Here is a 24,476-nt window from a genome sequence, read left to right as displayed (position 1 = left end):
TTTACATTTTACCTCCAGATTTTTTTTTTTACTTTATGCTATTTTTGCTACCTTTTACATTCTCTGGCTGAAACTTTAGTCTTTTTAACCTTAATGAATACTTACTAGTGCTCATCTTTTTTATTTTATTTGTATTTAGAATTATAAATGCCCTTAAAGCATGGGGTTTTTTTCATTATTTAGTTTAAAGTAATTTCTAATTTCCATTTTGATTTCTTCTTTGAAGTGAATTAGTAAATATCTAAACATAATTAATTTTTCTCAATTGTCTTATTTGTTCATAGCTTAGTTACCTATAGACAACATAATTTGTACCTTTTCAGTCCTTTGAAAAATGTTGGTATCTGCTTTCTAGCATAGCATTTTAGTAAAAATTGTCATTTGTTATATCATTGAATAGATTTTTCCATTCCTTTTCACTTCTCTTCATTCCTGGGACTCCCAAAATTCCAATACCTGTTTATTGTCTCATATGTCTCTGAGGATCTGTCATAGTGTTGTCTTCCTATTTTTTTTTTAGTTATAATTGATATCTTTGAATACAGCACCTGTGGTAATTACATCAGAGAACCCATTTATCTTGGAGGTTAGTATGGGTTTGCAGGCAGTCAGCCAGGCAATTGTGGTGCATACAGCAGTGGGCCTGGAACACCCATTGTGTGGCCGCTGCAGCACTGGTAGTGTTGGTGCTGGGAACATTGAACATGGTAGAGTCTTGCTTCCTCAGATACTACTGGAATGAGCTCCACTGTCAGCAGGAACTTCTGACAATGACAGCACTGGAAGTACTTGCTGGGGAGGGTGACCTCAGCAGCAGCAACAGAGTATAATTTGCTCTGTCAGGTGTAGTGGTGGAGGAGGACAAGCCCCAGATTCCAGAGGACAAATGCCTTGGTGTCTTGGGTCCTAAGGGTGGCACCCCTCCCATCAAGGTGAACCACTTATAGCACAGACATTCATGAAGGCTTGGGTGCAGATGTCATAATTACACTGCTAGATCCAGTTGGGTTGATGAAGCTGCTGCCTCCTGTGCTAGTATCCTGGAATGTCTGTAGTGTCCCAGGAATGGGACTGTAGAAAGCTTCTGTCCCCTAGGTAGTATGAATTCTGACAGTGCTTTGCTCTTACTAAACTCAGCAGCCTGGGTTTTGGGAATTGTTGGGGAGACAGCGTGTTCCTTTCTTGAAGCAAAGCTACCATGTAGACTTCCGGTAGCTCTCCTAGCTGTGCTTCAAAACCTGCGACAACTGTAGAATGTTTCCATGGCTGGGATTTTCAACATTCATAGCAACATAGTCTGCTAGGACTCTCCTGTTCACCCTTTTCTTTGCAGTAGTGTGTTTTTGTGGCCAGGGAATCAGAATTATAATTGTAGGTGTACTTTCTTCTCTCTATGGTGTCATCTCAAGTATCCATGTCTTACAAGCTTTCCTTTCCTTCCTTGCTGAGTTCCAGCTCTCTCCTTTAGTCACTTACCTTGAAGTACATCTATCTACTTCTTGCTTTGATTCTTTGGTGATTCATATAATTTGTTAAGATCTCTTCATGTATTAAAGAAATTTACTGTCAAGAATTTTTCATGTTTCCAAGTTGTTTTTTGTCTTGTTTTGCTAATGCTTTTTGAAGAAGCACACATTTTGATTTATGCTGCCACTCAGGATGCACATTAGCGGGAAGCTGGATAGGAAGTAGAGGCAAGACTTGATCCCAAGCACTCCAATGTGGGTTGTGGGTTTCCCAAGAGATGGCTTAACCCACTGCACCACAACATCTGTTCTGAAATATTTGTTCTTAATCTCCGTAGACTATCAAATACTTCCTACTAAACATGTGATAAATATAATATGTATCTCTTCTCCTCTCCACCTGATTTTAGACAATAAAATTGTCTTCAGTGTTTATATTTGTACCAGAAGCTGTTCTTCAATAGATGTATTTTCTTTTTCTGATATAGTGAAATACATTTATCAACAAAAATAAGATTTGCTGCTATGGGCTTGTCCCATAAAAAAACCTCCCAAACATATAACTTCTTATTCTTTCTCCCTTCCAGAGGATAGGACAGGGCATTGGAAGCCACCTGTTGATAATGGCAGATCCTCCATAGTTTGAGTCTTTGCATGGCTATAAGAAATAGAACTGTCCTTACTCACCTTTTTCACTTCCCCAAGACTCTTGCATACTTCATTTTGAAATATTACTATTCCTTCTGCCATTTTCTCGCATGTTCTCCCATCTTTTACTTCTAATTTTTGTGGAGATAATTGTCAATTTAGCATAAATTCTAAGAAATGATAGAGAGTCCCTGTGTACCTTGTTTGTTCCCCCAGTGGCAACATTTTATAGAGCTATAGTACAATATCATGGATATATTATTGATGTTAATATATCTACTAATAGTATTCAGATTTTCCCAGTTTTACTCATACTTATGATCATGTGCGTGCACACATTGAATTTTTCACAATTTTGCCACTGTTTAAATTTGTGTATGCATAAACACATTCAAGATCCTGGATGCTTCTAGCACCAGAAAGATAGCTTATGTACTCTTTCTTTTCAATTTCATAATTTAAAATTTTTTTAATTTAAATTATACAAGTTTTCTATATTTCATATATACAGATTTAGGAATAGAGTGGGATTCTGTCCTCATCATGTGTTGTACTCCTAAACTCATACTAACCTCCTTCCTCTACTCCATTTCTATTTTTTCTTCTCATTTTTCAATTTAGTTTTTAGTTTCTAACATAGTCAATGTAGTTCATAGACATAATGATATCCCCTTCCTTCCTCTCTCCCTCAGTCTTTCTGTCTCTTTTTTTATTTTTGAGATAATATTTTTAATTTGCATTACAATCAAGCACTTAATGCTCAACCAAAAAAAGAGTTCAACAGGTAAAAAATAAAAAGATCTTAGTTTACTGGGATTATCAACAGGGAATGTAAACAGTAATCAGAGACAGTACATTTTAAAGTTATTGCAGATCATTAAACTAGTAGTATAATGTTCTTTTTAAATTTTCTTTAATTTTTAATTAGTTTTTAACAAATTTGATGTGCTTTGTAGATAGAGTTCTAAGAACATAATGTTATTCCTTTCCTTCTTCCCTCCACCCACCATCCTCCCTTCTCTCTTTTTTTTTTAGCTTTTGAGATAACATTTTAAATTTACATTACAGTAAAAAAAAGGCTTAATATTTCACCAAATAAGAAGTTTAACAAGTAAAAAAGCAAAAAAAAAGACCATAGATGATTGGGAATGTAGACTATGGTTATAAACAATAATTGAATGCAAAAATGATCATTCCACTCATATACAGTAAATTTTAAAGTAATCACAAATCATTAAAACTATAGTAGTATAAGATTTTTAACCATTGGTCTCACAAAGGTATAAAACAAAGTTTTACAAAACTGTATTTGTATCAATACTGATACACACAGACATTTCTTTTTTCTTCTTTCTTTTAATTTTAGCTTCCAAATATAATGGAGAACATGAGGTATTTGTCTTTCGGGGTCCGGCTTATTTCACTCAACATGATGTCCTCCAGTTGCGTCCATTTTGCTACAAATGGTAGAATTTCATTCTTTTTTATAACTGAATAATATTCCATTGTGTATATATATATATACCACATTTTCTTTATCTATTCATCTGATGATAGACATGTTGGTTGATCCAAATTTTGATCCAAATTTTGGCTATTGTGATCAGTGCTGCTATGAACATGGTGGTACAGATATCTCTTTGATACACTGTGTTCAAGTCTTTTGGGTACATACCCAGTAGTGGGATTGCTGGATCACCTGGCAAGTCTATTTCTAGTGTTGTTTTTTTTTTTTTTTAAGGAATCTCCACACTGTTTTCCACAGTGACTACACAGTGATTTACATTCCTACCAACAGTGTATAAGTTGTTCCTCTTTCTCCTCAGCCTCACTAGCATATATTACTCTCTGTCTTTGGGATTTTAGCCATTCTGACAGGGGTGAGATGATAATTCATTGTGGTTTTGATTTGCATTTCCCTGATGGCTAGTGATGTTGAACATTTTTTAATATATTTGTTGGCCATTTTTATTCTTCTTTGGAGAACTGTCTATTAAATTCTTTGCCCATTTCTCAACTGGATTGGCTTTGTTGTTGTTGAGTTTTTTCAGTTGCTGATATATTTGAGATATTAATCTTTTGTCAGATAGGTGGTTTGAACATATTTTTTCCAGATTCCAAGATGGCAGAATAGCAACAGGGCAGTCTGATCTAGGCTAAGCGAAATTAATAGGAAAGAAAGGGAGAAAGTGCATCCTCAGGGTAAAGCTGCAGGGGAAACTGCGGTGGGAGGTCCTGCGAAAGTACTAGAATTGGCCCAGACCTGTGTGGAAGGTGCAGACACGCAGCAAAGAGCAAAGAAACAACAGAGAACTCGGCAGCTTGGAACCAAAGAAAGCGCCGTCCTGGCAAACTGAGTGAAGTCAGACTGCAGGGGCCCGCACTGCTGTTGATATAGCTGGAGGGAAAGCCTAGAGGACTGCACCATTTTTGAGTTTGACCCAGATCCCTCAGGGCAGCTGGGCGACTGCTCATCCAGAGGTGGGGGGAAAGCAGCCCACCTCTCTCTCCTCTTCTCCCCTCTACAACAACGACATGCGGCCAGCTGTGGGAGAGCTGATGCCATTTCTGGACATAAAAAGGTAGCAGCTACTCCAGCTCTTGTGTGCACACCCTGCAACTATTGGGTACACTCTCCATGCAGTCAGCAGGGGCAGCCATAGCAGTTCAAGAGCAACTGGCAGGGACAATCTCCACCTCGCCAGCTGCACCCAGCTGGCAATGGGTTGGGATAATGAGCCATCCCTACAGAAGGGAAGTGCTGCCTGCAGGACTCTCCTATGCACCCAGCACAATTGTGAAGTGGGCAGGGCTGTGGCTGGCAGGTATTGTGCATGCCTGTGATCCAGAGATTTTTACCAGAGAGAAAAACCCACATTCCTCACTGACTTTCATTCTGGCTGGAGGATTGAACTTGATCCAGTGGAGCAGAAAACATGGGCAGTGGCTCTGGAAACACCTCAGTCTCCCTGTGGATGCAACAGGCTAGTGGGACAGGGTGGTCCCTCTTACACTCCTTGACCATTGAGAGCCCTGAGTGCTGAGGCTGAATAGTTGGGTTTCTGGGCATTCACAGAGTGCTGCTGTACACTCTCGGAGCTCCTTGGTTGCACAGAGAAGCTCATAGCAGAGGGAACCATGCACACAGGGAGGACTATGCAGGTCATATGTGCAGTTCATGTGGTGAAACAGATGAGTGTTGAACACACTGGGGGCTAACACCTGGACATTCTGCAGCTTGGAGGAGAAAAGGTAAGGGGATGGCCGTACCAACAGAGGTGACCATTCCTCTCCATTCTGTTAACCAAAGGGAAGATACAATGCCCAATTTGGGTGTTGGATACTTGCCCTGACTACTTGCCCCACCCTGAAGCACTTAGCAGAGCTCCCTGGCCACACTCACCACACACCTCTTGGTATTCACTGAAAGTGTAGAAATTACAGTAAGCCACAGAGGCATAGCTCAAAGATAAAAGCCACTGGGGGTGGGAGACAGCAATTAATTTTACAAATGCCTAAAAATAAAAATTCAAAAAAAACAAAATTAGGAAGACACCATGACCCCCCCCAAAAGGAACATGACAATGTTTCAGTATTAAATGGGAATATGAGGAGATTGAGAAAATGCCAAAAATGGAATTAATCATAGGATTACTCAAAAGCAATCAGAAGCAAATCTATGAACTAAAAATCAAACGTGTTATGAATGAAAATTTTTCCCATGAAATTGAGGTTTTAAAGAAAAATAAAAGTAAAATATTAGAAATGAAGAATTCAGTAGATCAAAGAAAAATGCAGTGGAAAGCCTTAACAACAGACTTGGTAAGTTAGAAGAGAGAATATCCAAGGTAGAAGACACCTTTCTGGAAATCATTCAGTCAGGTCAAAAAAAGAGAAGAAATTAGAAAAATTAAAAACAGTGTTGGAGATCTATGGGATACTATCAAATGACCCAACATACGGGTCCTAGGAATTCCTGAAAGTATGGAAAAAGAGATAGACTGGAAGGCCTATTTAGTGAAATAATGACAGAAAACTCCCTAATTTGGGAAAAGAAAGGAAAGTCGAAATACAGGAAGCACGTAGAACTCCTAACAGATATGACCAGAAAAGATTTTCACAGCAACACATTGTAGTCAAACTTTCCACCATAAAGTATATTAAACTTTTATTTAATGAATATAAATTTCCAAAGTACAGCTTATGGGTTACAATGGCTTCCCCCTCCCAAAACTTCCCTCCCACCCACAACCCTCCCCTTTCCCGCTCCCTCTCCCCTTCCAATCACATCATGATTCATTTTCAATTCTCTTTATATACAAAAGATCAGTTTAGTATATATTAGGTAACGATTTCAACAGTTTGCCCCCATTTAGCAACACAAAGTGAAAAAAAAAATACTGTTGGAATACTAGTTATAGCATTAAATAAGAGTGTACAGCACATTAAAGGCAGAGATCCTACATAATATTTTTTTAAAAATTAATTAATTTTCTATGCCGTTTCCAATTTAACACCAGGTTTTTTTTTTTCATTTCCAATTCTCTTTATATACAGAAGATCGATTCAGTATATAATTAGTAAAGATCTCATCAGTTTGTACCCACGCAGAAACACAAAGTGTAAAAATACTGTTTCAGTACTAGTTATAGCATCACTGCACATTAGACAACACATTAAGGACAGATCCCTCATGGGATGTAAGTACACAGTGACTCCTGTTGCTGACTTAACAATTTGACACTCCTGTTCATGGCGTCAGTAATCTCCCTAGGCTCTAGTCATGAGTTGCCAGGGCTATGGAAACCTTTAGGGTTTGCTGACTTTGATCTTATTCCGATAGGGTCACAGTCAAAGTGGAAGTTCTTTCCTCCCTTCAGAGAAAGGTACCTCCTTCTTTGATGGCCCCGTTCTTTCCACTGGGATCTCACTAGCAGAGATCTTTCATTTAGGTCTTCTTCTTTTTTTCTTTTCCATGGTATCTTGGCTTTCCATGCCTACAATACTCTCATCCACCATAAAGTATAAATAAAAGATTCTAAAATGTGCACAAGTGAAATGCCAGATTACTTTCAGAGGATCTCCAATTAGACTCACAGCTGACTTCTCATCAGAAACCCTACAGGATAGAAGACAATGGCAAGATGTAACCCAAGTCTTAAGAGAAACTGTCAACCCAGAATATTGTACCCTGCAAAGCTCTCATTTATGAATGAAGGTGAAATAAAGACCTTCCATAACAAACAAATTGGAAGAATGTGTCACCACTCATCCAGCCTTACAAAAGATGCTGCAGGATGTGCTATATAGAAACATGAAAGAAAATCATCATCATGAAAGAATGTGAAGACAGAAAATCCCCCAATAAAAATACAAAAGGAATCCAAGGTTAACGATAGGGATATCCATAGAAAAATGGTATGGCCAAGTAGTTACTTATCAGTAGTTACCCTGAATGTAAATGGCCTCAGCTCTTCAGTTAAAAGATAGACTGGCCAAATGGATTAAAAACAAACCCATCCATTTGCTGCCTAGAAGAAATGCACCTCACCAACAAAGCTACACGTAAACTGAAAGAGAAAGGAAGAAAAAATATATTCCATACTAATGGAAAGCAAAAAGAGCAAGCGGAGCCATCCTAGTATCAGACAAAATATACATTAACCCAAAAACAAAAGAGACAGAGAAAGGTACTATGTGATGATTAAGGGATCAATACAACAGGAGACGTGACTAAAATAAATGCATATACACCCAATTACGGGGTGCCTGACTATTTAAAAGAACTGTTAATGCATCTAAAGGAAGACATAGGCGCCAATATAATAGTAACAGGGGACCTGAACACCCCACAGAATTTCAACAAAGAAACAACAGAGCCAATCGACACTATAGACCAAATGGACCTAACAGATATCTACAGAACTTTCCATCCTACAGTCACAGAATATACATTCTTCTCACCAATATGTGGAACTTTCTCTAGGATTCACTACATGCTAGGCCATGCAACAACAGGGATGCAACTAGAAATCATTATACTTAGTGAAATAAGCCAGTCACAAAAAGACAAATACCATATGATTTCTCTGATCTGTGATAACTAATAAAATTCCTAAAAGGTAATCTATAGGAGCGAAATTGACACTTTGAGATGCACTGATTTTGAATAGCCCTTGTCTTGACTATCAAGGAACAATGTTTTTTTTTTTTTTTTTGTTCTTTTTTCTTCATACTATTTGATGAACTCTCTACTTAGTAAAGGGTTAATCTTAAGAGTATAAAATTAACTGCAAATTGATCTTTGTAAAATATAAGGGGAAAGGGAGAGGGATGAGGAAAAAAGGTGGGATTATGGGTGGGAGGGAGGTGGGCAGGGGGAGAATCACCATGTTCCCAAATTGTATATATCAAATTCTTGAAGTTTATATTAAATAAAATTTTTAAAAATTTAAAGAAGAAAATATAGCTATAAGAAATAAAATTGTTTTTCCCATTCTGTTGGATGTCTCTTCACTCTGTTGATCATTTCCTTTGCTGTACAAAAGCTTCTGATTTTGATAGAGTCTCATTTATTTGGTTTGCTTTTGTTGCCTGTGCTTTGGGGTCTTCTCCAAGAAGTTGTCTCTTCTGCTAAGTCTCGTACTGTTTCCCCTACATTTCTTCCAGCAACTTCCTAGTCATAGGTCTGAAATTTACTTCTTTGATCCATCATGATTTGATTTTTGTATATGGTGAGGGGTATGTATCTGATTTCATCCTTAAGCACCATTTTGCCAGCACCATTTGTTGAAGAGATCATCTTTACTCCAGTGTATACTGGGCACTTTTGTCAAAAATCTTGGGCACTCTATTTCTGTTCCATTGATCCTTGTGTCAGTTTTTATGCCAGTATCATGATTTAATTACTATATAGCTTTGTTGTATGCTTTGAAGTCAGGTATTGTAATGCCTCCCACTTGATTTTTCTTTCTCATGATCACTTTGTTCTTTTGTGATTTCATATGAATTTTAGAGTTTTTGCTAATTCTGCAGAAGATGTCATTGATATTTTGATAGGAATTGCAGTGAATCTGCAGATTACTTTAGATATTATGGACATTTTAATACTGATTCTTTCAATCCGTGAGCAAGGAATATCTTTCCACTTCTTTTGTCCTTGCAGATTTCTTTCATCAGTGTTTATGATTTTTTTGTAGAAATCTTTCACTTTGGTTAAATTTATTCCTACATATTTGATGTTTTGTGGATATTGTGGATGGGATTCCTTTTTTGATTTCTCTTTTAGTGAGTTCATCATTAGCCTATCAAAAACCTGCTGTTTTCTGTATGTTTATTTTGTAACCCACAACTTTACTGAATTTGTTTTTCCATTCTGACAGCTTTATGGTGGTGTATTTAGGTTTTTCCTTATACAATAATGTGTCATCTGCAAACAAGGATATTTAAGCTTCCTTTTATCCCATTTTGGTACTCTTTATATCCCTTTCTCAACCCTAATTGCTTTTCTAGTACTATATTGAATAAAAGTGGGGAAAGTGGACATCCTTGTCTTATTCCAGATCTGAGGAAAAATGGTTTCAGATTTTCCACATTCAAGATGATATTGGCTATTGGTTTGTCATATATAGCCTTTATAATGTGAAGGTATGTTCCTTCTATACCTAATTTGTGGAAGGTTTTGTCTTGAATGGGGTGTTGAATCTTATCAAATGCTTTCTCCACATCTATTGAGATGATCATAATGTTCTTGTTCTTCATTCTGTTAATGTGATTTTTGACACTTATTGATTTGAGAATGTTGAACTACTCTTGCATCTCTGTATTAGAGTCTTATCTCTCCCATAGGTCTAAGAGTATTTGTTGTATATATCTAGGTGGTCTTGAGTTGGGTATGTGTATATTTATGACTGTCATATCTTCTTGCTTTATCAAACCTTTTATCTAAAAGTGTCTTTCGTTGTATCTTTTTATAGTTTTTAATTTAAAGTCTGTTTAATCTGATACAAGGATAAATACTCCTGCTCTATTTTGGTTTCGTGGTATCTTTTTTACAGCCCTTAACTTTTGGTCTTTGTGTATCTTTATTTGTGAAGTGAGTTTCTTCTAGGTAGCATATAGTGGGGTCTTGGGTTTTTTAATCCATTTAGCCGACCTAAGGCTTTTGACTAGAGAATTTAATCTATTTTACATTTAAGGTTAATATTGATAGATAAGAACTAAGAATTGTCATTTTGTTGATTGGATACTAATTATACCTTTTTTATTAAACTTTTATTTAATGAATATAAATTTCCAAAGTACAGCTTACGGACTACAATGGTTTCCCCCGTCCCATAACTTCCCTACCACCCGCAACCCTCCCCCTTTCTGCTCCCTCTCCCCTTCCATTCACATCAAGATTCATTTTCAATTCTCTTTATATACAGAAGATCAGTTTAGTATATATTAAGTAAAGATTTCAACAGTTTGCCCCATATAGCAACACAAAGTGAAAAAATACTGTTGGAGTAATAGTTATAGCATTAAATAACAGTGTACAACACATTATTTTGTTTTGTTTTTGTTTTTTTTTTAACATTTATTTAACGAATATAAATTTCAAGTGTACAGCTTATGGATTACAATGGCTTCCCCCTCCCATAACTTCCCTCCCACCCACAACCCTCCCCTCTCCTGCTCCCTCTCCCCTTCCATTTGCATCAAGATTCATTTTCAATTCTCTTTATATACAAAATATCAATTTAGTATAAAGATTTCAACAGTTTGCACCCACATAGAAACACAAAGTGAAACATACTGTTTGAGTACTAGTTATAGCATTAAATCAAAATGTACAGCACATTAAGGACAGAGATCCCACATGAGGAGCAAGTGCACAGTGGCTCCTGTTGTTGACCCAACAAATTGACACTCTAGTTTATGGCGCCAGTGACCACCCTAGGCTGTCGTCATGAGTTGCCAAGGCTATGGAAGCCTTCCAAGTTTGCCGACTCTGATCATATTTAGACAAGGTCATAAAAGACAGAGTGAGGATAGTAACCAATGATCCTAAGAGTGGCATTTACCAGGTTTGAACAATTATACAGCATTAAGTGGGGAAGAGGACCATCAGTACACACAGGTTGGGAGTAGAGCCATTGATGGTAGAGTAGAGGTTATGATTACACAGGAATGAGGCCCAAGTACGCTAGACAGGGTCTAGAACAAAGGACAGAGTCATTATTAGAGGAGCTAAGAAAGGTGCTGTCTAAGCTACAATTAAGTTTTCTGATTGAGAGGCAAATAGAACCTGATAGAAGGGGCTTGATAATAATCTGGTGGGCTTTAGGCCTTGTGAGTTAAGAGGCCCAGACCTATCTATCTCTTCACATGGGGTATATCCTAAGGGAGGTGTGAACCTCCTAGGGGAAGGCACTCTGTTGACTTTCATTACTTGGCTGGCCTGGGAGGAGAGCTGGCCAGGTAAAGGCAGGGGGCATCTCTAACAAGAAATTTACAGTTCTGCCTGCAATGTTGCTGACCCTACTTGACCATCCCCTCAGCTGCAGTGGTCACTTTGGAAGTTGGGCTGAGTGAAGGGCTTTTCAGCTTAGAGCCAATAAGATCTGTGGCTCTGACCTGGGCATCCTTCGACTCCAGGGCAGGTCCATTTCCAGTGATCCAACTCTTGGCAGAGCTGCCAGGGCTTTCACAAGCTGACTTCTGCTGAAGCCCAGGCTTACCACATTGAAAGCCACTGCAGTGGACTGGCCTGTTGGGTCTCCTTGAGGGCAGATCACTGTACAGATCAGCCATTAATAGGCCTGCCACCCATTGCTTCTGATGCCGAGCTTTCTTTTCCTCCTGGTTTGTGTTAAAGCAGACCAGAGGATGCAAGTCAAGGGAGTGCCCAAGTCCCATCTCTAATCTTTGGTGGCCTGAACTACAAGTCTATAGTCACAGGCATGTTCTGTAGTAGTTTTTCTAAGGTAGACAATGCCCATGAGGAAAATTATATTCTCACTTTAAAACTTTCTTTCCCTTTGGTCTGAAAGGGAGGTTTTTCCTACTTACTGTATACTTCGCTGATGGCGAAGTGAATCTAGCTATGAGATTATTATTTAAGTTCTTATTTTGGCTATGCTATTACAGAAAAATGTTAGCCATCTCTTTTATAAGGTCTAAAGATTAAATTGTGCATCCTACAGATTCCTTCATAATAGAATTAGTTTCCTACCTTGAAGAGAATAGAGAAATGAAAGAACAAGTTGGGCTTAGAATAGAGAAATGAAGGGGCAAGTCCTAGATCGATCACTTGCTGACAATAGCAATATTACATGAATACTTAGCAAACCGTTTCAACCATTAGATAACAACTTAAGAAAACATTTACCAGAAGGTCCAATGCCTTCTATAAATTTTATAATCATGTATTTGAAAACACCTCTTAAATATCTAACATGGTGTAGTTTGTTTAACCAGTAAACTTAAGCACAACCATCTAAAATGTTTTTAGTTTGTTTCTACCAACAAGTTTAAACCATATGATACACAGATTCAGGTCACACAAATTAAAATGTATCTTTGATTGATTTTAGCAGCTTAAACTTATGGACAATCTTATCTATAAGCCATTTAAAATAAAACTCTTAATAAAATTTCCCCAAGTGGACATACAATATGTACGCACATATAACATAGCATAATAGCCCAATATAGCAATTTTAATAATAGCTGTTAAAATCTTTAACTCTTTTTGTAGATTGCCAATTGACTTGAATTGCTTTTTGTTTTTAGTAACCTCAGTTAACCATACTTTCTCTCAGTTGGTACTGTTAATACATTATTGGCTTCATCTGTTTACAGAGCCTTCCCAAAGTACTGAATACAATAGAAGTGGCTGGAAAAAGTCCATAGGAACCTATAGGAGGACAGCTAAACACAGAACCAACAACGCTTTAGTTTTATGAGCAGCACATCATATATAACTGTGGATGACAAAAGACTTTAAGTTGCCATGTTTAAAATTATAAACTCATCAACCAACAAGAGGCACTTGCTTACTTCACAGTATTTGTGAAAGCACCTGTAGGATTTTACAAGTATTTAACCCTCTAGGCCTCTGGGGCTTTCTCATTAAGATAACTATCATGTCTAGTAACACAAAATCATTAGGCTTTTTAATTCTCAAACATTTGTATTAATAGCATTTTCCATTATAGAAACTTAAAATTTGGTACCACGTCACATCTTGACAGTACTTCTAATATAATCCAAATAGCCTGATTAGTTGGTGTCTCTATAAGATGAGAGACATAGGTCCTTCGATTTTTTCAGTTGGGCCCAAACTGGAAAAACCAAAGTCCAGGATTTATTGGAAATTTTAGAGACCAGATTGTTTGAAACTTTGATTTTTTGAATGCCTGTCAAGAATGCCAAGAAGGCTCAAAATCCAAAATATCTGGTTGAAATAAGATACCTTAAAATCATGACACAACATAGACCAAATTTGATCATTGTTACAGGTGATTATTCAAATCTTTGAAAATAAGCACATATTTAAATAACCCATAGCTCTTAATAAAAATTCAGCTGTTTTTGAACAATTAGAATTTAACAGACATCAAGAGAACATAATAGATTACTTTAGCACATTGCTTTAACAGAGCATCAGAGTTTAATTCTATGTCAAAGAGAAATTGAGCTTCCTGTGATCTTTTGCTGTGAGGTTTCCTTCCTTTACCTTCTTTCATATTGGTGACCATGTTTCTGTGTTTCTGTGTGTAACACATCTTTAAGCATCTTTTGCAGGGCAGGATGAGTGGCGACAAATTCTTTCAGTTTCTGTTTGCTACGAAGTCTTAATTTCACCTTCATTCACAAATGAGAGCTTTGCAGGATATAATATTCTGGGCTGTCAGTTTTTCTCTCTTAGTACCTGGGCTATGTCACGCCATTCCCTTCTAGCTTGTAGGGTTTCTGATGAGAAGTCTGCTGTGAGTCTAATTGTAGATCCTCTGAGAGTAATCTGACGTTTCTCTCTTGCACCTTTTAGGATCTTTTCTTTATGTTTCACTGTGGTGAGTTTGATTACAACGTGTCGTGGTGAGGATCTCTTTTGGTCATGTTTATTAGGGGTTCTATAAGCTTCCTGTACTAAGATGCCTCTGTCCTCCTCCAAACCTGGGAAATTTTCTGCTAGTATCTCACTGAAAATGCCTTCTAATCCTTTCATGCCTTCAGGAACTCCTAGAACCTGAATGTTGGGTTTTTTAATAGTATCCTGTAGATTCCCGACAATATTTTTTAGATTTCTAATTTCTTCTTCTTTTCTTTGGTTTGCCTGTTTCCTTTCCTGTTCTCTGTCTTCTAAGTCTGATATTCTCTCTTCTGCTTCGCCCATTCTGTTTTTAAGGCTCTCTAATGTGTTTGTCATTTGATCTATTGAATTCTTCATTTCATTTTGATTTCTCGTCACTATCAGTTTCTTGTTCTACTAGTTGTTTCATTTCATTTTGATTCCTCCTTAATATTTAATTTTCACAAGAGAGATTTTCTATCTTGTCCATTAAGGATTTCTGTAGTTTAAGAATTTGTCTTTGAGAACTTCTTAATGTTCTTATCAATTTTTTGAGATCTGCTTCTTGCCTTTCTTCTATCTCATCGTCTTCATAATCTTGCATTGGGGTGTCTTTTTCATTTGGGGGCGTCATAGTGTCTTCCTTGTTCTCGTTACCTTGGTTTCTGCGTTTGTTTGGCATTGTGGAGATATTCTTTGATTTCTTCACTGTGGTGTTTTTTCTTGTTACACTATGTCTCTATATTAAGTGGACTGTCTGCTTTCAGTGGAGCCTTAGAGGCTTGAAATGAGTGTGGACTGAGAGCTGTGTTTGGTTCCTCAGGGTTGAGGGTGTGTCAAAGATGACACTCCCAGGTTAGGCGTGGTAAATCTCTCTTTCTTTCTTTCTTTCTTTCTTTTTTTTTTTTTTTTTTGATTCAAAAGGGAAGTAATTCCGCACAGCTGAACATAATTGGAGGTAGTTAGCAGGCGAATGATATACCCACAGGAGCCAGAGATCGGAAGCTCTTTCCCAAGGACCACATAGGGAATCTCTGCTGCCCTCAGTGTTGCCTCCAATTCTCCTGCAGTCTCCCACTGGGTTGCCAAGTTAGATGCTAATCTCCTGTTATTTCACCCCTCCCCCCAGAGTCAGGTTTTTCTGCTAGGCTCAGGGCCGGTGCAGACCTGAGGTCGCCCTGCTTATGACGTATGTCCAAAATGGCGCCTGCTGTTTGTCTTGCTCGCCTTTGAGGGGTGAGTGGAGGGAGAGAAACTCGTGTCCATATTGGTCACTTTTTTTTTTCCTCTCTCTCTTCTAGTTAGCCTGGTGAACTTTTCCCCACGGAGTTTCAAGCCTCATTCCCTCTAGCCTCCTCTTTCCGCTTGCCCGCTGGTGTCTCGGGCTATTGAGGTTCGGCTCACCTGGTGTTCCAGCGCTGGTGCGTTGAGTCTGCCGCTGGTGTCCCGAACTTGGGCTCCCACGCTCTCCATGCAGGTCCACTGTGAATCACTAGTTCTGGAAGAGTTTCCTCTGCTGTTTCTTCCCCTACTCTTCCTTGACCCTGCAGTATCTCCACTTTTATTAACCTGTGTCTTGCCGAACTATCAATGTGCTCCCTTCCTATTCCACCATCTTGCCGCTCTCCCCTACTTTTTAATGTTTTATAATTATCATCATAGAGATCTTTGACATCCTTGATTAAATGTATTCCAAGGTATTGGATTTTTTTTTTGTAGCTATTGTGAATGGGGTTGATCTTAGAGGTTCTTTCTCTGCCAAGACATTGTCTGTGCATACAAAGGCTATTGATTTTTATGTGTTAATTGTATATCCTGCTACTTTACCAAACTCTTCTGTGAGTTCCAATAGACTCTTAGTGGAGTCTTTTTGGATCCCCTATATATAGAAGCATGTCAACTACAGCAGGGATAGTTTGAATTCCTCCTTTCCAGTTTGTCACTTTGATTTCTTTTTCTTGCCTAATGGCTCTGGCTAAAACTTCCAAGACTATATTGAATAATAATGGTGTGTCTGGGCATCCTTATCTGGTTCTGGATCTCGATGGGAATGCTTCCAACTTTGCCCCATTCAATAGGATGCTGGCCATGGGGTTATCATAAATTGCCTTGATTATGTTGAGGAATGTTCCTTCTATACCTAATTTGCTTAGAGTTTTCATCATGAAAGGGTGTTGTATTTTATCAAATGCTTTTTCTGCATCTATTTAGATAATCATATGGTTTTGTTCAGCAATTTGTTAATGTGATGTATCACATTGATTTGCAAATATTGAACCATCCCTGCATACCAGGGATAAATCCCACTTGTTACAGGTGACCAATCTTTCTGATGTGTTGTTGGATTTGATTAGCTAATATATTAGTGAGGATTTTTACATCTATGTTCATCAGGGATATTTGTCTATAGTTCTCTTTCTGTGTTGCGTCTATTTCTGGTTTCAGAATTAAGGTGTTGCTGGCTTCACAGAAAGAATTTGGGAGGATTCCTTCCCTTTCAATTGTTTTGAATAGCTTGAGAAGAATTGTAGTTAGGGCTTCTTTAAGTGTCTGGGAGAATTCAGCAGTGAAACCATTTGGTCCTGGGCTTTTCTTTGTTGGGAGGGTCTTTATTACTGATTCAATTTCCATCTTGGTTATAGGTCTGTTTGGGTTTTCTGTCTTCATGTCTTGGTTTTTGTAGATTGTATGTGTCCAGGAATCTATCCATTTCTTCTAGGTTTTCCAGTTTGTTGGCATACAGCTCTTTGTAGTAATTTCTGATGATTCTTTTTATTTCTGTAGTGTCTGTTAACACATTTCCTTTTTATCTATAATTTTATTGATTTGGGTCTTCTCCCTCATGTTTTTGGTTAGTTGGTCCAGTGGTGTGTCAATTTTTTATTTTTTCAAAAACCCAACTCTTTGTTTTGCTGATCTTTTGTGTTTTTTTTGTTTCAATTTTGCATATATCCTTTAATTTTAATTATTTCTTCTGGTTTGGGGATTGGTTAGCTATTATTTTTCTAGATCCTTGGGATGCATTGATAGCTCATTTATTTGGTGCTTTTCCAATTTCTTGATGTAGGCACTAATTGTTATAAAATTTCCTCTTAACACTGCTTTTGCTGTATACCATAAGTTTCTATATGTTGTATTATTGACTTCATTTGTTTCCAGAAAATTTTTTATTTCCCTTTTGATTTGTTCAATGACCCACAGGAGCATGTTGTTCAGTCTCCATGTTTGTGCATATGTTCTAGAGATTCCTGAGCTGTTGATTTCCAGCTTCATTCTATTGTGGTCAGAGAAGATGCATGGTATGATTTTGATTTTTTTTTAATTTGCTGAGACTTGCTTTATTGACTAGCATGTGGACAATTCTAGAGAAAGTTCCACACACTGGTGAGAAAAATATGTGTTCTCTGACTTAGGGATGGAAAGTTCTGAAGATACTTGTTTTGTCCATTTAGTCTATAGTGTCAATTAACTCTGTTGTTTCCTTGCTGATTTTCTGTCTGGTTGATCTGTCCGTTGCTGAAAGTGTAATATTGAAGTTCCCCATTACTACTGTACTGGAGTCTATGTTTCCCTATAGACCCCTTAACATTTCTTTTAAATAACCAGGTGTCCTGTAATTAGACACATACACATTTATAGTAGTTACATCTTTTTTTGAATTGATTCTTTAATCATTATATAGTGCCCTTCTTTGACTCTTAATAGTTTTTGTGTTAAAGTCTATTTTGTCTGATCTTAAGATGGCTACTAGCACCAGCTCTTTTTTGGTTTCTGTTAGTGTGGAATATCTTTTTCCATCCTTTCACTTTTAGACGTTGTACATTTACTGGGAGATTTTTTGCCTTCATCTTCTTTCATAGTAATGACCGTGTTTCTGTGTATAGCACATCCTTAAGTATCTTTTGTAAGGCTGGCTGGGTGGTGACAAATTCAATTTCTGTTTGTGATGGAAGGTCTTTATTTTACCTTCATTCATCAATGAGAGCTTTACAGGGTACAATATTCTGGGTTGACAGTTTTCTTCTCAAGACTTGGACTATGTGTCCCCATTCTCCCCTTGCCTGTAGAGTTTCTGATGAGAAGTCAGCTGTGAGTCTAATTGGAGATTCTCTGAAAGTAAGTTGGGGTTTCTCTTGTGCACATTTTAGAATATTTATGTTTTACTATGAAAAATTTGACTACAATATGTCATGGTGAAAATCTTTTCTAGTCATGTCTGTTAGGAGTCTTGTGTGCTTCCTGTACTTGAATGTACCTTTCTTTTTCTACATTGGGGAAGTTTTCTGTAATTATTTCGCTAAATAAGCCTTCTAGTCCTTTCTGTTTTTCTATACCTTCAGGAACTCCTAAGATCCATATGTTGGTTTGTTTGATAGTAACCTTCAATGTTGTTTTTAAGTTTTCTAATTTTTTTTCTTTTTCTTTCTTTTTTTTTTTTTTTGGTGTTCTAGCTCAGATATTCTTTCTTCTGCCTTACAATGTCTGTTGTTAAGGCTTTCCAATGCATTTTATTTGATCTATCGAATTCTTCATTTCTAATATTTCACTTTTATTTCTCTTTAAAATTTCAATTTCATGGGGAAAATTTTCATTCATCTCACATTTGGTTTTCTTGATTGTCTTAAGGAATGTTCCTTCTATACCCAGTTTGCTTAAGGTTTTCATCATGAAAGGATGTTGTATTTTACTTATAATCACATGCATGCACAAGAGCCTCCAGCCACAGCCCTCACTCATTTCACAATGTCACCTCCTCCCTGCTGGTTGCTGGATGCACACATCTGAGTTGCTGCCTCCTCTAGTGTGACAAGATCACATCTTGTCATGGCCAGTTGCTGAGCACATGCATAAGAGCTTCCACAGCTGCTGCTTATGTCCAAAATGATGCCTGCCCTCTCTCAGCCAGTTGCCAGGGAAATGTGCCCCTCTTTTTTCAGTGGGTCAGCAGATCCCTTATGCCGCTTAGGGCTCCAGGCCAGACCCACACCAAGCTCTCCTTCCAGCTGTCACAGGTGTCATGGGCTGCTGCAGTCTAATCTCACCACACTTTCCAAAGCTGGCACTTTCTCCAGTTCTTGGCTACTGGGGTCATATGTTGTGTCCATGCTCGTGCTGCACATCCTCACCTTCCACACCAATCCATGGCATTCCTCTTCCTTCCAAAGAATTTCCACTGCAGTTTTCTCTCTGTCTCCTGAGAATGTACTTCCTCACTTTCTATTCACTATTAACCCCTAGCCTAGAGCAGTAGGCCCTTCCCTATTCCACCATCTTAGAATCAAAGCTTCAGAATTTTTGGTTTATTTTTTATGTCTCTCTGTTGGTACTTTATATTTTTTCAGACATCATCATCCTGTTTACTTTGGCTCTTTGAACATACTTAATACAGTTTTTTAAAGATTTTATTTATTTATTTGAGAGGTAGAGTTACAGAAAGTGGGAAGGAGAGACAAAGAGAAAGGTCTTCCATCATCTGTGTCACTCCCCCAAATGGCTGCAATGTTTGGAGCTGGGCTGATCTGAAGCTAGGAACTGGGAGCTTTCTGTGGGTCTCCCATGTAGAAGCAGGGGCTCAAGCACTTGAGCGATCTTCTGTTGCTTTCCCAGGCCATAGCAGAGAGCAGGATCAGAAGAGGAGCAGCCAGGACTAGGACTGGCACCCATATGAGATGCTGGTGCCACAGGAGGAGGATTAACCTACTGTGCCACACTGCCGGCCCCAGTATGGTTGATTTAAAGTGTTTTTCAAGTCCAGTGTCTATATGTGTTAGTTTTCAAGGGCCATTGTAAGAAAATAGCACAGATTGGGTAACTTCAAAATCAGGAGTCACTTTTTTCACCATTCTAGAGACTAGAAATTCAAAATCAAGGTGTTGATAGTGTTGGTTTCTCCTGAGGCCTCTCCCCTTGGCTGGCATATGGCTACCACCTTCTCACTGTATCCTTACATATATTTCTTCTGTGCACACATGCTTCTGTGTCTCTTTTCATGCCTGAACTGCCTCTTAAGAGGATGTCATTCAGATTGGATTAGGGCCCATCCTCACAGCTTTGTTTTAATTTAACCTCTTTAAAGGCCCTATTAATTCCCCATGCAGTTATAGTCTGAGGTACTGAGGTTTGGGCTTGCCCCTCCTCACATGTATTATCTACCCTATCAGCAGGTTTCTGCAATGGTGATCAGGTCTCCATTATTCCCAGCCTGAAGTACCTGAAGTAGAGCTTCTTCCCTATGAAAGAGAGTTGAATGGGATAACGAATCCTCAGGCTTCTCATTTCCATCTGGCTAGAATAAAGCTGCTTCATCATGAAGCTGAAGGGAGGGAAAGATACCAACACCTTTAGCCTTGTAGAGTGCAACCACAGCCCTAGACTGGGAGCCTTGGATTAAGGGAGTCCCATAATCTTTTTCATTTGCCAAAAGTAGAGCTCATAATATGGCACTGAGGGGGGCAGTTGATATTATTATCAAGATTTAGTAGGTTACCTTGAATAAATATTTCTCCATTTTCTGAATAGGTCAGGTTCCCAAAGCTTTTACTGGCTGTCTTGAATTTTCAGTGCTTAAATAGTTGTTTGGTTGTGGTGAAGGAACAGTAACCTTTTTACACATGATGCATAATGAATGATAAATGGCAAATGTATGATAAATACTGACAATTAATAAACACCCCCAGCATTTTGAATAGTTTATTATACTCTAAGCACATGAAAAAAGATTAATTTGTTATAGTGGTGGTGATGATGTACTTATTGTATTTGATATCTTAACTATTTTAATGAAACTGAAATAGGAAAAATCAGTTTCTAGCTTTGTACCATCTTTACCTGGAAAAATGGAATCACATCTTACTGATACTTGTTTCTGTGTTTCCTGGTGTTTTATATACACTAGAACTTAATTGGATATTAAGTAAAAGAAAAATTGAACTATACAATTTGCTTGATTTTAATTACATAAGCTTTTTTTATTTTATTTTTATTTTTTTTTATTGACAGGCAGAGTGGACAGTGAGAGAGAGACAGAGAGAAAGGTCTTCCTTTTGCCGTTGGTTCACTCTCCAATGGCCGCCGCGGTAGCGCACTGCGGCCGGCGCACCACGCTGATCCGATGGCAGGAGCCAGGTGCTTCTCCTGGTCTCCCATGGGGTGCAGGGCCCAAGGACTTGGGCCATCCTCCACTGCACTCCCTGGCCACAGCAGAGAGCTGGCCTGGAAGAGGGGCAACCGGGACAGGATCGGTGCCCCGACCGGGACTAGAACCCGGTGTGCCGGCGCCGCAAGGCGGAGGATTAGCCTAGTAAGCCGCGGCGCCGGCCTACATAAGCTTTTTTACTATCAATTATTAGGTTGATTAAGGAAAAAGTAGGAGAGAGAAATAACCCTATTATTTGGTTTTTGTTTGCATGATTAGGTAACTTTACATTTTAAAAAAATGTTTATTCTCCATTTCAAGACTTCAACATAAACTCTATAGAAGAATGGAATTATTGACACTCAATCAATTTGCAGTGCTCCTCTGGAAAAATTTTACCCTAAAGGTAGGTGAAGGCATCTATAAGTGGACATAGGTGCCCATTTGTTCCATTTTAGTCTGTATACGTGTGTATGCAACAGAACATGCATATATGTACTTTTGAAAAATAATTCCAGAACTGTAGATAACTCTTCCAAGTCTGTAAAACTGGGTGAATCAGTAATGCATAGGGGAAGTAAGAGATGATAGTGACATAGTCCAGGAAGCACTGACTCTTCCAGAAAGAAACAACCATAAGTTTAATATAATAGAACTATCCATTTGCATTGAATGTGTTCACTTAATTATCATCACCTTTTTGTTCCTCTTCTAGAGAAGGCATGTCATTAATTTGATATTGGAAGTCTTCTCAGCATTGGTATTTGCAATAATGCTTCTGTTATTCCGTGCAATTACTGAAACAAAGATTAATGGACCCTACAATTACACTTCTCAACCCATCAATACTTTGCCTACTTTCATCAAAAATGCAAATGAGTGGGAATTGATTTACATACCTTCTAATATTAGTGTGGTAAAAGAAATCACTGAAAATGTGAAGAAGAATCTAAACATCAGTATAAGAGGTTAGTGATTAAAGATTTCTGTAAGAAATTATTGTTTTTAGAGGATCAGAAGAATGTTGACAAATATTAAAGCTGGAGAAATCCCCCTCCTCCATTTTAAGGCTTACATATAATTGTAGTAGTTCAGATAGCAGTATATTGGTGGATGGATAGACACAGGTTAATGAAACAGAACAGCTAAGCCAGAAATAAGCCTACCATAATATTCAAAATAAATTTGTACAGCAGTACAATATAATTCATTGAAAGGATAACTTTTTCCACAAGTTGAGCTGGGACAACTGGACACCAACACCTAAAGCAATGAAAGCTTGCACCTTAGGCAAAAAATAATAAAATGACTCACAGATCTAAATGCACAAAGATAAAAAATTTAGGAAAGAATATAGGATAAAATCTTTATAACTTCAGATTAGAAGAATCCTTAAACATGACACCAAAATCATGATCTACAGAAGGAGAAACTAGATAACTTGGACTTGTATGTAATATTATTAGTGGTTGGTTGTTGTTGAGGTTAAATTATTTCATATCTAGTGTTTTACCAATTTATTGTAATGTTAAACCATTATCATAATAGGCAGATTTTCATTTTTCTCTTTATGCTGTAAATTTCATATCTACAAAATTGAAAACTTCACCAAAAGGTTTAATAATTCACAAATATATTTTAAATAACTTAAAAATAGTAAAATATTTACTATAGCTATTTTTCAAGTATATTTTAAAGAGGCAGGGAGAAGAAAAAAACCATAGCTATTAACCCTTCCTGAAGTTTAGAGATTTTTTTTTTTTTCGTATCATTTCCTTCTTTCTTGTTTGGGGATTTTTTTTTCATTTTCCTTCTTTTTTTTTAAATTTTTTTTATTTAGTGAATATAAATTTCCAAAGTACAGCTTATGGATTACAAAGGCTTCCCCCCCACACACAACTTCCCCCCCACCCGCAACCCTCCCCTTTCCCACTCGCTCTCCCCTTCCATTCCCATCAAGATTCATTTTCAATTCTCTTTATATATAGAAAATCAGTTTAGTATATATAAAGATTTCAACAGTTTGTCCTCCCATAGCAACACAAAGTGAAAAAATACTGTTGGAGTACTAGTTATAGCATTAAATAACAATGTACATCACATTAATGACCGAGATTCTGCAAGATTTTTTTTTTAAAAAAAGATTATTTTTCTATGTAATTTCCAATTTAAAACCAAGGGTTTTTTTTTTTTTCATTTTCAATTATCTTTATATACAGAAGATCGCTTCAGTATATACTAACTTCCTTTCTCATAGCAGGTCTAGTGTCAGTCAATATGTTTTTCAATTTCATTCTTTCAGCCCTTAAGGCATTCGGATCTGGCTAAAAAGCCCATGAGAGTATCTCAGACATGGAAAGCCAAGACACTCTGGCAAAAAATGACCTAAATGAAAGATCTCTGTGAGTGAGATCCCGGTGGAAAGAAGGGACCATCAAAGAAGGAGGTACCTTTCCCTGAAGGGAGGAGAGAACTTCTACTTTGATTATGGCCCTGTCTAAATAAGGCCGGAGTTTGTGAACTCAAGAGGATTCCATAGCCTTGGCAGCTCATAACAAGAGCTCATGACAGCAGTCACTGTGCACTTGCTCCCCATATAGGACCTTTGTCCTTTATGTGTTGTACTATGAGAATTAACAGTAAAACTAGTCTTCAAACAGTACTTTATCATTTGTGTGTCTATGTGGGTGCAAACTGTTGAAATCTTTACTTAGTATAGAGTTGAGTTGATCTTCTGTATATAAAAGTTATTAAAAATGAATCTTAATGAATAATGGGATGGGAGAGGGAGTAGGAGATGGGATGGGTTGCAGGTGGGAGGGTGGTTATGGGGGGAAGAACCGCTATAATCCAAAAGTTGTACTTTTGAAATTTATATTTATTAAATAAAAGTTTTCTATTAAAAAAGAAAAATTCATTCTTAAAGATATTTTTAATGATTATAGAATTTTGAGTTGATAATCTTTTCTTTCAACATTTAAAAATTATTTGTCATTTTCTTCTGTCCATCTTGGTTTTTGAAAAGAAATATGAAGTTGTTTGAATCCTTGTTTTCCTTCAGTGAATGTGTCATTTCTCTTTGACTTCCTTCAGGTATTTTTCTCTTTCCAGGAGTTTATGATGTATCTAAGTGTAGATTTCTTTTTGATTTATACTGTTTGGAATT

General features: G+C 37.5%; 1 protein-coding gene across 1 annotated transcript in view; it reads left to right on the top strand.

Moving 5' to 3' along the window:
- The first annotated feature begins 21,656 nt into the window (after positions 1–21,656).
- Positions 21,657–24,476, top strand: part of LOC133750441 (phospholipid-transporting ATPase ABCA3-like) — a 183,709-nt gene continuing 180,889 nt past the window's right edge. The window contains 2 exon segments of the mRNA XM_062180047.1: positions 21,657–21,716; positions 22,026–22,278. Of these exon segments, the coding sequence (XP_062036031.1) occupies positions 21,657–21,716; positions 22,026–22,278 (313 nt within the window).

This window comes from Lepus europaeus, chromosome 21 (genome assembly GCF_033115175.1).
Source record: "Lepus europaeus isolate LE1 chromosome 21, mLepTim1.pri, whole genome shotgun sequence".
Taxonomy (NCBI): Eukaryota; Metazoa; Chordata; class Mammalia; order Lagomorpha; family Leporidae; genus Lepus; species Lepus europaeus.
Note: the sequence above shows the minus strand (reverse complement) of the source record. Positions and strands in the feature narration are given on the sequence as shown.